This window comes from Ursus maritimus, unplaced genomic scaffold (assembly GCF_017311325.1).
Source record: "Ursus maritimus isolate PB19 unplaced genomic scaffold, ASM1731132v1 scaffold_4, whole genome shotgun sequence".
NCBI classification, from domain to species: Eukaryota; Metazoa; Chordata; class Mammalia; order Carnivora; family Ursidae; genus Ursus; species Ursus maritimus.
In genome coordinates, this window is record NW_024426552.1 from 78,642,460 (window position 1) to 78,656,637 (window position 14,178).

At 38.0% G+C, this 14,178-nt stretch overlaps 1 protein-coding gene across 1 annotated transcript in view; it reads right to left on the reverse strand.

Moving 5' to 3' along the window:
- Positions 1-14,178, reverse strand: part of VPS8 (VPS8 subunit of CORVET complex) — a 246,405-nt gene that overhangs the window by 107,432 nt on the left and 124,795 nt on the right. The window contains exons 29-33 of the mRNA XM_008705231.2: positions 8,334-8,453; positions 6,984-7,040; positions 3,630-3,712; positions 2,600-2,684; positions 1,722-1,820 (exon numbers count right to left, since the gene is read on the reverse strand). Coding sequence (XP_008703453.1) covers positions 1,722-1,820; positions 2,600-2,684; positions 3,630-3,712; positions 6,984-7,040; positions 8,334-8,453 — 444 coding nt within the window. The remainder of the gene's footprint in view (positions 1-1,721; positions 1,821-2,599; positions 2,685-3,629; positions 3,713-6,983; positions 7,041-8,333; positions 8,454-14,178) is intronic.

Genomic DNA, 14,178 nt, shown 5'->3' on the forward strand with positions numbered 1-14,178 from the left:
GTCTGTGGCTCCCTGAAGTTATAAACAAAATTATGTAGCTGTGTACGTGCACAATATTAAGCACCATGGGTCCAAATCTTTCATTAGATTCTCACAAGAGGTCTATAATCCCTGTAGTGTTAAGAACCATTAATCTACACACTGCGTCTACTGTCAGAAAATTCTGAGGACTTTTCCCCTACACACTGAATGCTGATTGTATTCACATTACTGAAGCCACAGAAGTTCTTCAACAAAATTCTACATATTTGTAATTGTGGCCTTAAGAGATATTAAAAAGTTCAAGGTGAAAAAATGTGCAGATGTGGGAAAAACAGTCAGCAGAAATAATTGTTGTGCAGCAAAAACACTTCTTGTTTCTCCAGTATGAGTTTTCTGCTGAGTAATTTGTTTACTCATTGATTAATTCATCACATTTCACATTATGCAGAGACATAGCTTCATTTTCGGATGTCTGGAGTCCATGTGCTCAAACCACTGCGTAATGCAGATGAAGTGAAATGAAGAAGAAGCCATAATGCAACGATGGAGACAAAGGGAATGATGAAAGGAAAAAGAATACAAAATGATTAAAGGAAAAAAGATACAAACAAAAATAGAGAAAGGTTTTCTTGGGTTCTTTCCACCCAGATACATTTATCTTATTGTTAGCAAGAATAGGGTAACATTAAATAACTTGTATGTTCTCAATCCTACAGATGAAAAAGCGTAGCAATTACTTCAGACCACATATCTGGTGACTGACTGCCCCACCTTTCACAGCACATGCTTCACATAAGATGCTCTGCACATTTCTGATCTCTCTAAACTTTACAACCGTCAAGAACGACAAAGAATTCACATCACAAGCAATGTTTCCTCAAAGTTGCAGAGCTCATCCTTTTTTATCATCCTCCATATGTATAACATTTTTTAAAAGATATTGAATAATCACATATCTTTCATTACATCTCTAAACCCATCACCAGAAGTTCCCCTGTCAGCTGATCCTTGCTACAAGAAGAAAAACTTTGTAGATTTGTTATCTCCAAAACTAGTATTACCTCGGCATCTTTCATTATACTTTTTTTTTCCCCCAATTATCAGAGATCCATAAAACAGAACAGATTCAAAAAACCTGCTAACTCTGTTGGTTTTTGAGATGCAGCGTACATAAGAAATCTAAGGAAACTAATGTGAGGACAGATTTTGGGGCCACTCTTTAGAATGCATTGTGTCCACATGTTCATCACACATGTATTAGTCTCTCCTTTCAGGCATCTATAAGCTTGGCTTTTAAAAAGAAGTTCTGGCTCCGAAGTCAACTCTTGTATTCTTGCAACACAACACGCATAAACAAAATCTGAATCGTCATTCTGTTACGTAGGAGAGAGAAATACATCAGAGAGAACAATGCAATTGGGTAACCGGGGGGAATGGCTCCCTATCACATGTTAGGGGGGAAGACCAATACTACTCTGAGTCATTCTAAGGTTCTAAAAACCCACTAATATTCCAGTTTGTCAACTGGTTAATTGAACTTGGGTTGTTTTCAGAAGTCATGATATAATATGTACATGTATATGACATGGACTTTATGAATACAAACATGAGATGGAATAAATCTGAAAAAGATGCTAATTCTGAAGTAGATCAACTTAGTAATGACACCTGCTATTACTTAGCATACACTTAATTTGGGAGATATCAATACAAATTAAAAAGTTTTATTGAATCAGCACCTCGATATGATCCATTGCTTTCTGCCATACAGACTGCTTCTCCTCTGCACTGTGTCCAGGAATGGATAAGATATTGTGAATGTAGTTAAAGACTTCTTCCTGAAGAGGACAGGACAAAATAACTTATTCATTCATTCACTCAAGCAATAGTCAGTCACTATCTGCTATCTGTACCAGGCTTGGTAAGTATCTATTATTTGGAGATGGTAAACCACTTGTAGATAGTTAAACTGCTGGAAAACTGATACTAAAGAGAATGAGTTTAATGTTTAGGTGGACTCTTGGAAGCTGCAAATCCATTCCAATTAATTTGGGTCTCAATTTCATTAACCAAATGAGGGAATATCATACACTTTTATCTTTGGTGGACCCTGTCCACATTCCCAATTTCATCTCACATCACACTCTTGCCCTCCTCTATTGTTCTTATTATTCTTGTCCCTATCCTGGAATACTTTTCTGCTGGCTCTCTGCTTAACTGGCTTCATCTCAAATTCCAAAACTCAGTCTCTATGTCACCTCCTCTGAGATTCCTTCCCTGGCTGCTCTGTAGTCACTTTCCCCAATATCTTCTCATTTTCTCCTCTCAAGCACTCACCACATCTGTAATTAAGTATTTGGTTTCCTTACTGTCAGTCTCCATCACTAAAGTATAAGTTCTAAAGTTGCAGCAAATATATCTGTTTTAATGATCAGTGTGTAGTTGGCTAATAGTAGATACTCAATAAAAACCTGGTGAATTAATGAAGAAAACCTTGAATCAGCAAACACATGTCCCAACATTTCTACTGAATAGTTCTACTTAATAGTTATTTCTACTCAATAAGGGGAGGGGAGGACTGAGTAAGAAAAAAAGGGTAAAGCAGTCTCAAACTCACCTCCCTTAGCGGGTCGCGTAAGTAGCAATCAATTATTTTGTCATACTGATGTTCTCGTTCATACATAAACTCGCAAATTTGATAGCTAGAACATAAAAGGAAAATTTCAAAGTATCAAACAGGCAGGCAGTTATTAGCTTATTGTTTCAAGAAGTTTGCTCACAGAGGTATTAAGAAAAATGAATTTAGTAGATGTGACTTCTGTGAAATGAAGTGACGGGGTGCCTGGGTGGCTCAGTCGTTAAGCGTCTGCCTTCGGCTCAGGTCATGATCCCAGCATTCTGGGATAGAGCCCCACATCAGGCTCCCCGCTTGGCGGGAAGCCTGCTTCTCCCTCTCCTACTCCCCCTGCTTGTGTTCCCTCTCTCGCTGTCTCTGTCAAATAAATAAATAAAATCTTAAAAAAAAAAAAAAAAAGAAATGAAGTGACAGTAGCTAAGAGAGAGGAGTATCTGCCATTCCTCTAAATACAGGTTTAAAATGCTGCTGAATAAGAATACTATGTTTATAAGAAATTTCAAAGCTGGGTACAAAATAAATGTTAAAGCAACAATGTGTCATATAAAAATAGTTAATATATTGTTATCAATTAACTATATGAAGTTTCTCTCTTCAGAATTAAATATGTCAAGTGAAATATTCAACAAATGAGATAAATAATAGTGTTAATATATTGTATCCTATTTGCTATGTTAAATTCTGCCCTGTAATATGTAGGAATAAGGTGACTCAAAAATCTATAAAATAATGGAGATTTTATGTAAACAAAACTAAAATTATAAATCATTAGAATGTTATTTCATTTTCATACTAAAACAAATGTACAAGCACTTCAAATTTACTCAGTGTTAATTTCTGCAAATGTTACTTAATTTCTAGACTTGAAAGACAAAAACTTTTGCATTTAGGTTTTTTGTTGTTATTTGCATAGCTTTCTTAATTAAAAATTGGCAATGCATCAACTGGGCTTCCGGTTAAAGAAGTGTAACTTAGTATATGGGAACTAATGTATACCTTAAAAACAACTTACAACTCTGCTTTTTCTGCCATCCGGATGAGCCGACTCTCTTCAAACTGAACGATCCCTCCAGCCTGCAGCAATTCTAAAAGGACCTGAACATTTAAAATAAAAGAGTAAACACACTTTGGAATCAACTTTTATTTACTAGCTCCGTAAGAGTCCATTCAGCCACACAAGCTGTAACTTTTTTTTGGTCTTATTACTTGATGTTTTGGTTTGGCTTTCCCATGTGTGAGATACCAGAAGACTCCCATTATAATGTTGATGATATTGTAATTAAGTCTTATAAAAAGATAAATGGCTCTATTTTTCAAACACTGGAGGAATGCCACAGTGTTTGTAAATAAAACTTTATTAGAATATCTAATTAACTCTCCAGGAAGCCAAAAATATCCATATATTTATCTGGTGCTTTTATGTCTCATGGTTCTTTAAAATCTATTGTCCACAGGTAGTATCCATGTTTACATGTTAATTTCTCTAATTAAACACTGGGGTTTCTCACAGCAGCATTATTCACAAGAGCCAAAAGGTGGAAACAACCCAACTGTCCATTAATGGACAAATGGATATACAAACTATGCTACATGCATATAATGGAATATGATTCAGTCTTGGAATGAAATTCTGACACATGCTATAACATGGATGAACCTTAAAAACAGGCTAAGTAAAATAAGCCAGTCACAAAAGGACAAACACTGTGTGATTCCATTTATATGAAGTACCCCAAAGTAGTCAAATTCATAGAGGGAGAAAGTAGAATGGCAGCTGTCAGGGGCTGAGGAAGGTGGTAATGGGGAGTTATTGTTTAATGGGTACAGAGTCTCAGTTCAGGAAGATAAAAGTTCTGAAGATGGATGGTGATGATGGTTGCACAACGAGATATACTTAAAGCCACTGAATTATACACTTAAAGTGGTAAAAAGAAATTTTATGGTATATATATTTTACCATTAAACAAACAAAAACACCGGGGTTCATAAAATTAATCTTTACCATACCAAGTAGATGAATAAAAAGGTGACTAGGATGTTGAGACTGAATCATCAATATTTTAAAATAAACCTCAAAACAGAATAGAATCATTACATAGTCACTAGAACAATAATGAGAAAGCTTTCTCTTATACTTGAGTTCAAGATCCAAAGTAACAGGACCCTTCCAGAACTTCAGGACACCATTTAACAAAGTGTCTTTCTAACACAGGAAACTGATTACTTTCAAGTTAAAGACAAAAAGGGGGAGAAGAAATGAAACCTATCCATACTTTAGTTTTCAGAACCCTACTTCAGTCCATTTCGAGCACTATAGTGTACTGTTACACAGAACTATGAAGAGAACCCATCTACTGGGAGCCTCAATTTGGAATAACATAATAGAAATGCCATTGCTAGAGCCAGTCTTACCAACTCAACAGAGTTGTTACATTTTCAGGAATTGTGTAAGCCAGTTGCTAAGCACAGCAACTGTTAAAAATTATATAAACTTACATTAAATTTTTAAAAAGTAATTAATATTCAAAACTCACAACTTCCTAATTATTTTACTACATTTTACACTATGTATGCTCTTGGGTTAGTTACTGCATTTATATGGTGGAAATATTAAATAATGGTGTGGTACTGTGCACCTCTTCCCAGTTCTACATTTAGTAACATCATGTTGGTAGGCTGAAATCAGCCACGATGGGAGTACTTACACTATGGAAATTAGCAAATGCTATAAAAATCAGGTGTTGCTGTATCTTTAAAGGGGTGTAAAATAAACAAAAAGAAGAGGGTGTGGTGTGACACAGAGCGCATGTGCCCCACAAAGCCTACAATATTTACTCTTTGGCCCTTTACAAAAAAAAAAAATTGTCAATCCCTGGGTAAGAGAGTGGTGGAAATAGGCAATCAAATTTAAAAGTGTGCATGTCATAGTCATTATACTGTGAATAGCACAAAAAACTAAGGAATTATTTTTCCAGTATTCAAGAACTGATTGGAGCATACAAGTCACTTCACTGATGAACGTGTGAGGTTCTGTCATGCTTTCACTGTTGTACCTTCATCTTATTCATTTAAATATTGAAAATACCAACCAACATTCATATCAGAACTACACCTGGGGAACCAGTTGTTAAAATTTTACCAGCATATCACCAGAAAACCCTCAAAAATACCGCAGACACAAATTTTTATATATAACACATGACAGAAGAGTGCTGCATTAGAAGGGACGGAAGTGGTTCTAATCTAAGTTCTGACCTTGAGCAATTTACCACATCCGTTTTCTGTATGTCTTAAGTGAGCTGAGAAAAAAACCTAGATAGTCTCAAAGGGGACTTCCAAAAATAGAGCATTACTATATGAGGATTACTTTTCAAAGTTTGACTTTTATGTTTACATTTTTTATTTGTTTAGTTATTTGTATTAAAAGTGTTTATGATTTTATATAGCAACACCATGCATACCATGATCCACTCTTCCTGCCAAGAGAGAAACAGGGGCAAAGTGAGGGGTCCACATTATTATCTGTATTCAATACAATTTGAGATAACCAAAATTTTAGCAGCTGTTCTCTCCCCTAAGCTAGTCCGCAGCAGTCACTGGGCCACAGCTGTGCAAAGAAAAGGGTGACTGTTGCTATCCTATGTTCTTTATCTGAGTCTCAACCTCCCAGCTGTTGAGCACTATTACTGTAAAAAAGACCAGCATAGCTCCCAAAGTATTTATATTTTGTAGCTTGCTTATCTGACAAACTCTGGCCATCAATTTTAAATAGCCTCTCTTAGTGCTCACAGTTATGGTGGGTAAGCTTTGAAAGAATTCTACTCCTGGAAGAGACGCTCAAGAAAGTGGCCTAAGTAGAAAGAAGCAGTAATCAAACAGTTACAATCTCACAGTGATCAGTGGAGGGACAGATGGATTCTAGTCTCCAGAAATGTTTACTCCTAATGCAGGGGGCGCTACAGAACACTCCCTGAAGTTGAATGTCCCAATACTCAGGATTCTGCAGCCTTTCTGGTTCAGAGCCATAGCAGCTAGGAGTGGTTATCAGATAAATGGCATGGGTAGAAAGCAGGATACAACAGGTGCCAACTGCTGCTACTTCATGGAGAAGGATGAATAGTTCTCTTTGATGTCATGCAAGGCAGGTCCAGTCTGCCTAGGCATTCAGTTTGATATAAATTCATTACAAATGTATCTTTAACAACCATCCACACTGTTTTCTGGTTGCCACTATCTAGCTTAGTAGTAGAGTTTGGCATAAGTTACTTTCCCCTTATGTTTCACGAGGTCTAGCACAGAAGGGTTCTTTCTAGCTTATTCTGTCCTCTTTCCCATCCTTTAGCAAAAGAGTTCCAGTAGTTCATACCTGCTGTCTTTCAGAGTGTCGGGAGTCATCATCAGGACTACAGAGGAATTCAAGGACCTGGTCAAAAAAAAAAAAAAAAAAAAGGTATTTTCTTTATTGGATACTAACATGGATGCCATAACACTGTAGTAATGAAAACAACAATAACTACTCTTTCTGTATCATCAATTCATTCACATTTGGCCATAACAAACACCACAGACATATGGTATCTTCCTGACTGACTGGCCTATTACATGGCACAGCAGGCTCAAGTATGTTAACCACTTAGTATGTATCTATCTTATCTTTACTCTTCAGAAACATGGCAGGAAGACAGTGCCGTCTGTACACCTTAACCTTAAGATCCCTGATACCATGGACCGAGCAAAGCATGGACTTTAGAGTCAGGCCACTTGAATTTGATTCTTAACCTCATTAATGCTTAATAACAACACTTATTCCTAATAATAACACTTATTAAGTATGGACTTGGATGAGTGACATAACCTCTCTAGGCTTTAGTTTCTTCATCTGCAGAATAGAAGGTAACAACTATCCCAATCTCGGGGCTACCATTACAATGGCAACGAGTTAACACATCATATAAAAGCCTGGAACAGGGACCCCTGGGTGGCTCAGTTGGTTAAGTGTCTGCCTTTGGCTCAGGTCATGATCCCAGTATCCTGGGATCAAGTCCTGTGTTGGGCTCCCTGCTCAGCCAGAAGCCTGCCTCTACCTCTACCACTACCCCTGCTTGTGCTCTCTCTCTCAAATGAATAAATAAAATCTTTAAAACAAAACAAAACAAAAAAACCCTGGAACAGAGACTGATATTATGAAGTGCTCAATAAATGCTAGTCATTATTGGTAACTTTCTCCAGATAAAAAGTGTTTTCTTTGCCACCTGTGCATATGTAGAAGATAGCTAACTGGGATTAGGAGAGACCTTCAGAGTCAAAGTCATTTATAAGGAAATTCAGACTTTCTAATAGCGATCTCTCTTCCAGATGATCAACATCATAGATGGGCTACCAACGAGATGTGTGAACTCTTAAATTAAAATATTCTTGAGCAAAGAATTCTATGCAATTTAGAGCAACAGAATAACTGAGAGAACAAAATTTCTAAAGCCAATCTCCACAAGCCATACCCCCAAGATACCAAGTTACTAGGCAAAGTCATACTATCCAGACACAACATTAAAAAAACAAACAACTAATTTAATCCAAATTAAAACCAGAACAGGCTTTTCTACCTGATAAGACATTTACCCACCAGGCTATTATATTAAGAAAATGTATAATCCGGTTAATTTTTCTATCAACAGTAAACAGAATAAAAACAATTCTCATCATTGAAGACACTCACCTGATCAAAAAGGGTTCTGTTTACAAACAAGGTATTGTCAGGCTTTGCAAGCTGCCGGGCAAGGAATGTAAAGAGACACCCTACTTGTGAGGGAGTAAAATCGGAATTCTCCACCATAACCTGGTGAGCAAAAAAGACCATTTATTCAATATACCATCTGGTTTGACACAAAATTATACCATTAGAAAGGTGGGGGGAAGCCTCGTTACTGAAGACACGTGAAAAGATTCTTTTACGGCCTGTCCAACAATTGAGTTCAAAGCCATTTAGAGAAGGAGCACAAACTACTTTCATATTCTGAAGGAAAACACTTAGTGACCTTTGGCATATTTCTAGACACAATTTGGATGAGAACTGAATTGTTAGAGGTGGCTTTCAAAGAAATATTAAACAGGTTTCCCTCTAGAATTCTTAAAAAATTTAAGTAACCCTACCAAAAAGCTGCCTACCAACACAGGAAGAAGGGAGTTGTTCTGGGGTTTAAAGGTAAGGTAACCTGAAGGCACAGGAAAAGATGTTCAACATCATTAATCATTGGGGAAATGCAAGTCAAGACCACAATGAGATACCACCTCACACCCGTCAGAATGGCTAGTGTCAGAAAGACAAGAAACAGCAAGTGTTAAGCAAGGATGTGGATAAAAGGGAAGACTCATGCACTGCGGGTGGGAATGTAATTGGTGCAGCCACTGCGGAACAGTACGGAGGTGCCTCAAAAAATTGAAAATAGCACGATTCAGGAATTCCATCTCTAAGTATTTATCTGAAGAAAATAAAGACCCTAATTCAAAAAGATATATGCACGCCTGTTTACTGCAGCATTACTTACAATGGCCAAGATATGGAAGCAACCTAAATTCCATCGATAGATGAATGGATTAAAGAAGAGGTGGAGTGTGTGTGTGTGTGTGTGTGTGTACATACATACATATATACATATACATACACATGCACACATACACACATATGTATACATACATAATGCATGTGTGTATACATACGTATATACGTACATATGTACGTATGTATACACACACACCCATACATACAGCAGAATATTACTCAACCATAAAAAAGAATAAAATCTTACCATGTGCAACAATATGGATGGACATTATGCTAAGTGAAATAACTTAGAGAAAGACAAATACCATAGGATTTCACTTATATGTGAAATCTAAAAAACAAAGTAAACAAAACAGAAACAGACACACAGACACAGAGAACAAATTGATGGCTGCCAGAGGGGAGGATGCAGTTGAACAAAACAGGTAAAGGGGATTAAGAGGTACAAATTTCCAGTTGTAAAATAAATAAGAGATGAAATGTGCAGCATAGGGAATATAGTCAATAATATTGTAACAGCTTTGTATAATGACAGATGGTAACTAACTAGACTTACTGTGGTAGCCACTTCATAATGTATGTAAATACCGAATCGCTGTTATACACCTGAAATATTATATGTCAATTCTTCTTCTTTTTTTTTTTTTTTTTAAGATTTTATGTATTTATTTGACAGAGAGAGAGACAGTCAGTGAGAGAGGGAACACAAGCAGGGGGAGTGGGAGAGGAAGAAGCAGGCTCCCAGCGGAGCAGGGAGCCCGATGCGGGGCTCGATCCCAGGACCCTGGGATCAGGCCCTAAGCTGAAGGCAGACGCTTAACGACTGAGCCACCCAGGCGCCCCTATATGTCAATTATTCTGCAATAAAAATTAATTAATTTTTTTAAAAAGCAAGTTAATTTGACAGTGAAGGTGTCCCAGAAAAGGAAGTCAGCTAGCAAAGGAATCAGTGAAGTGAATGGCTTCTGCCCTGTCTACAAGCAGACAGACAAATGGTTTCTGATAACAGGCTTGTTACAATCACACACAGTTATCCAATCATAATCATTCCTCTGCTTTGAATGAGCTCTCATCTCCTGACTACCTCCTAGGTGTAACATGGTATGGCAAACGCCTTCAAGGAAGTAATCAATAGGAAAGCAAGGAGAATCAGGTAACAAATCTGAAATAAAAGGCACAATGTGACCAACATTATAAAGGAACAAATGGCCATGAAAGCACAGTGGGGAAAAGGAGAGAGGGAATTTGAGAAGAAATGAGAAAAGTAGGGAAATATCAGGAGAGAGAGTAACTCAGGCAGAGAGAAGAGCAAAAGCATGGGCACGAGAAAGCACAAGCGTGTTTGAAGAAACGAAGTGTTCCACTAGAATGCAGCAGCATGCATGAGGAGGACAGAGAAATTACATTGAAAAGACGAGGCCTTGAATGTCATTCCAAGGATACTCAAGTGTATTCCACAGAAAACTGGGGCGCTACTGAACATGTTCAGCCAGGAGAACTGATCATGATCAGTACCGTGCTTAGGAAAATTATCCAGTTGGCAGTGAATAGGATAAAATAACAGAAGGAAAAATGAAAAGGTGAAGAGCCCAGGCAAGACGCATGTGACTGCAGAGGTCCAATGGAAAGACAAGGGGGTCTGAACCAGGGCAGTGATCATGAAAACAGAAGCAGGAACAGGTGCAAAAGGCACTGCAGAGAGCACGGCAACAGGACAAGGATTTACCTGTGTGGAAATGTGTGGCTAAAGGAGGAATAAACAATGACAGACTTGAGCCTGACAGGCAGGTCCGATGATGATGCCATCAGCAAAGACAGAGAATGCAGCACACAGGGAAGGAAGATCAGGTATTGTTTAGGATTAGCTGAACAACAAACCGTCTCATCTACTGACAGTCCCAAGTCCCCTCTCCTACTCTCATCCAAAGATCAAGTGTAAGATTGATCCTGTTGTAAAACGTTCCCTCAGGACCCAGCTTTTGGCCTACCTCTTCTTATTTTGCTAGTGGTGTATCCCTTTCTTCACCTCGTCCCGCTTTAGCTAGCAACCACAGCTTGCTCAAGTGCGTAATTCAGCATACCACAGTACGAGAATACTTCAAGTTATAACCTGTGTATCTGAATTCCAACCGATAATATTCAAAGGCTCTCTATAGCTTTAAAATACTCAATCATCCCTCCCTTTCAGTGTGCAGGTGCTTTCCCAGGACTCAACTTACAGGCCCAGCTAGTGCTCCTCTCAGCTTTTACCCTTCCTTTTACTCTCTAGGTGTGAACTGCTTTACCAGCTGATCCTAGAAACACCTTCTGAGAAAATGGTTCTCTCAGTCAGTTCCCTTGCCATCTCAGCAAGTGTCTAACAGTTACCATCCTCGAAATTCTGGTCTTTCTCCATTTCTTCTCTTACCTATTCCATGGACCAGGCTTACAAAATTTTCTGAGCAATCTTATACAAAGTCACGAATTAACGGCTTTTTACTTCCATGTCTGTAGCCATTCAGCACACATAGTATCACCTTAGGTCTGACGCTCATCCAATGTTATCTGGTCATTGCCTACATTCCTATTTTCACTGGCTCTGTCAGCAGCACAGTTGTTAGTACAACTCATTAGAAATGAGAAAATAATCTCCAAAGTTCATTCTTCATTGACCCAATGTAAATAATACAAAACAATATACAAGGGCAGCAATTCACCAACTGTAACAGTCTAAGTACTTCACGGAGCATTATTCTCTTCATTTGGATTGCCCCTCCAACTTGGTATAGTTTTAAATTCAAATTCCCATTCAGTCAACTTGCAAACATGTCTTGAACACCTACCAGCATACAGGCATTGTGCTGGACATATTGTGAGCATGTTAAAACAAGGACACACACACACAAATCCTCAGTCTCTGCTTACAGGAAACTCAACTATAGGCAGGAAAACATACATGTACACAATTACGATACAGTGTGCCTTGCGTAGCATAAAGTGTTGTATGAACGCGGAGAAGGGGCAACTAATCAAACTGAAAGTGTGGAAAGGATTCTAAAAGAGTTTCTCATGGATGATATCTGAGTTATGTCTTGGAAAATGGTTAGGAATTTGCCAGGCAGAGAAAGGGCAGGAAAGGCATGATGGGATGAAAGAAAACTCACACAAAGAACATCAGACATAAAGATGGCACAGTTCAGTGAATTGCAATAATTTAATATGGGTGAGAAGTTCATATTACAGAGAGTGTGTGTGCCACAGGCGGTGTGTTAAGGGTAGGAGAGGAGAGCAGTTATAAAGAAGTAATCAGGGACCAGAAAATACTGAAGGATCCTGGATGTTCAACAACTTCAGATGAGTGTGGCAGAAACTAGTACTTGTGCTGCAACATCTGCTCTTCCCTCCTAACTTAGAAACAGAACTCATTTTAGGCTAAACACATGGTCACCCATAACACAGAGTACATTTCACAGTCTCTCTTAGCAGCTGAGAAACAGTATATCTAAGTTCTGATCAACATGTTATAAGCTGAACTGTAGTATACAACTTCTAAAAAGTCTTCTTAAAGACAGGGAACTCTCTTCTTCATCTATTTCTGCATTCGGACTGGCTAGAATGTCAAGGTGATGGCTGGAGCCCAAGCAGGTATTTTGGACCACAAGACAGAAACCATGTACTAAGAATAGTAACAGTTAAAGCAGAAGGCATCTGCATCCCTGAGAAGTCTGTGAAACCACTCTTCTAGAACAGGTTGCCGACCTCCAGACTTTTATGAGAAAAATAAATTCCCATCACGATTAAACTACTGTAATTCTGAATTTCTCTCACAGCAGAACTTAATTCCAACTGATCTAATAGGCAGCCACAGAAGAATAAAAGAAAAGCAAGATCACAAATTAAAGAAGGACAAGATTAGGTATAGAAAGACCATTTAGGGGGCGCCTGGGTGGCTCAGTCGTTAAGCATCTGCCTTCGGCTCAGGGCATGATCCTGGCGTTCTGGGATTGAGCCCCACATCAGGCTCCTCTGCTCGGAGCCTCCTTCTTCCTCTCCCACTCCCGCTGCATGTGTTCCCTCTCTCACTGGCTATTTCTCTCTCAAATAAATAAATAAATAAATAAAATCTTAAAAAAAAAAAAAAAAGACCATTTAGGAAATCCATGTAAAAATTCTCCCCACCACGTACCTGGATCCAACTGGCATTATTTGGGGGCTTAGCGATCCTATTCTCATATTCATCACTGCCTATCTTACAAGGTCAATAAATAGCTCAAATAAGATAATGTATATAAATGTGCTTTGAAAATTATAAAGAGCTATTAAAAATGTAATGCATTAATGTCATACACAATTAGAGAACATTTTAATTTGGGTCTCTTGTCCAAAATAATCTAAAACTCACTAAGAGGAAGAAATCTCCATTTTACAGCCAAATGAACGACTAAAGTTCTAAGATTTCAACTACAAGAAGAAACTGGCCTGGTTCAAGCTGTGCAGATGGAAAGGAAAAGAATCTGTCTCTGCATTCATTCATTAGCAGCAGCATGGATCTCAAAATAGCTTTGGACTGAATCTAGTTAGATTTAAACTGAGATGATCATCTCTGTGTGCCTCTAATCATTCTGATGTTGTCCCCATCATCTCAGTGCCACAGTCAAATGACAGCGCCACCTAAGCAACACAGCAATGCTGGTATGAGACCGAAGAAGAGTCTCACGTTGATTATTTTCTCAAAGCATTCTGAAGTTAGTCACCGTTATTTCACATAATCAGACTAATATAGGAATTACCACAATATGCATTTCACAGTAATACCCTATGTCCTATATCTAGTCTCAGCTGAGATATATTAAATTTTTTTTTGAAAGAATGATTAGTATTTCATTCAGGTTTGGAAGACAAAGATATCACAATAAAATTTTTAAATGATTTGAATACACTGTTTCATTAAGTAAGATCATTTTAGAACTTGCTAGAAAACAAGTCAACTTTCTTAAAATAAACATCAATACAGGGGCAC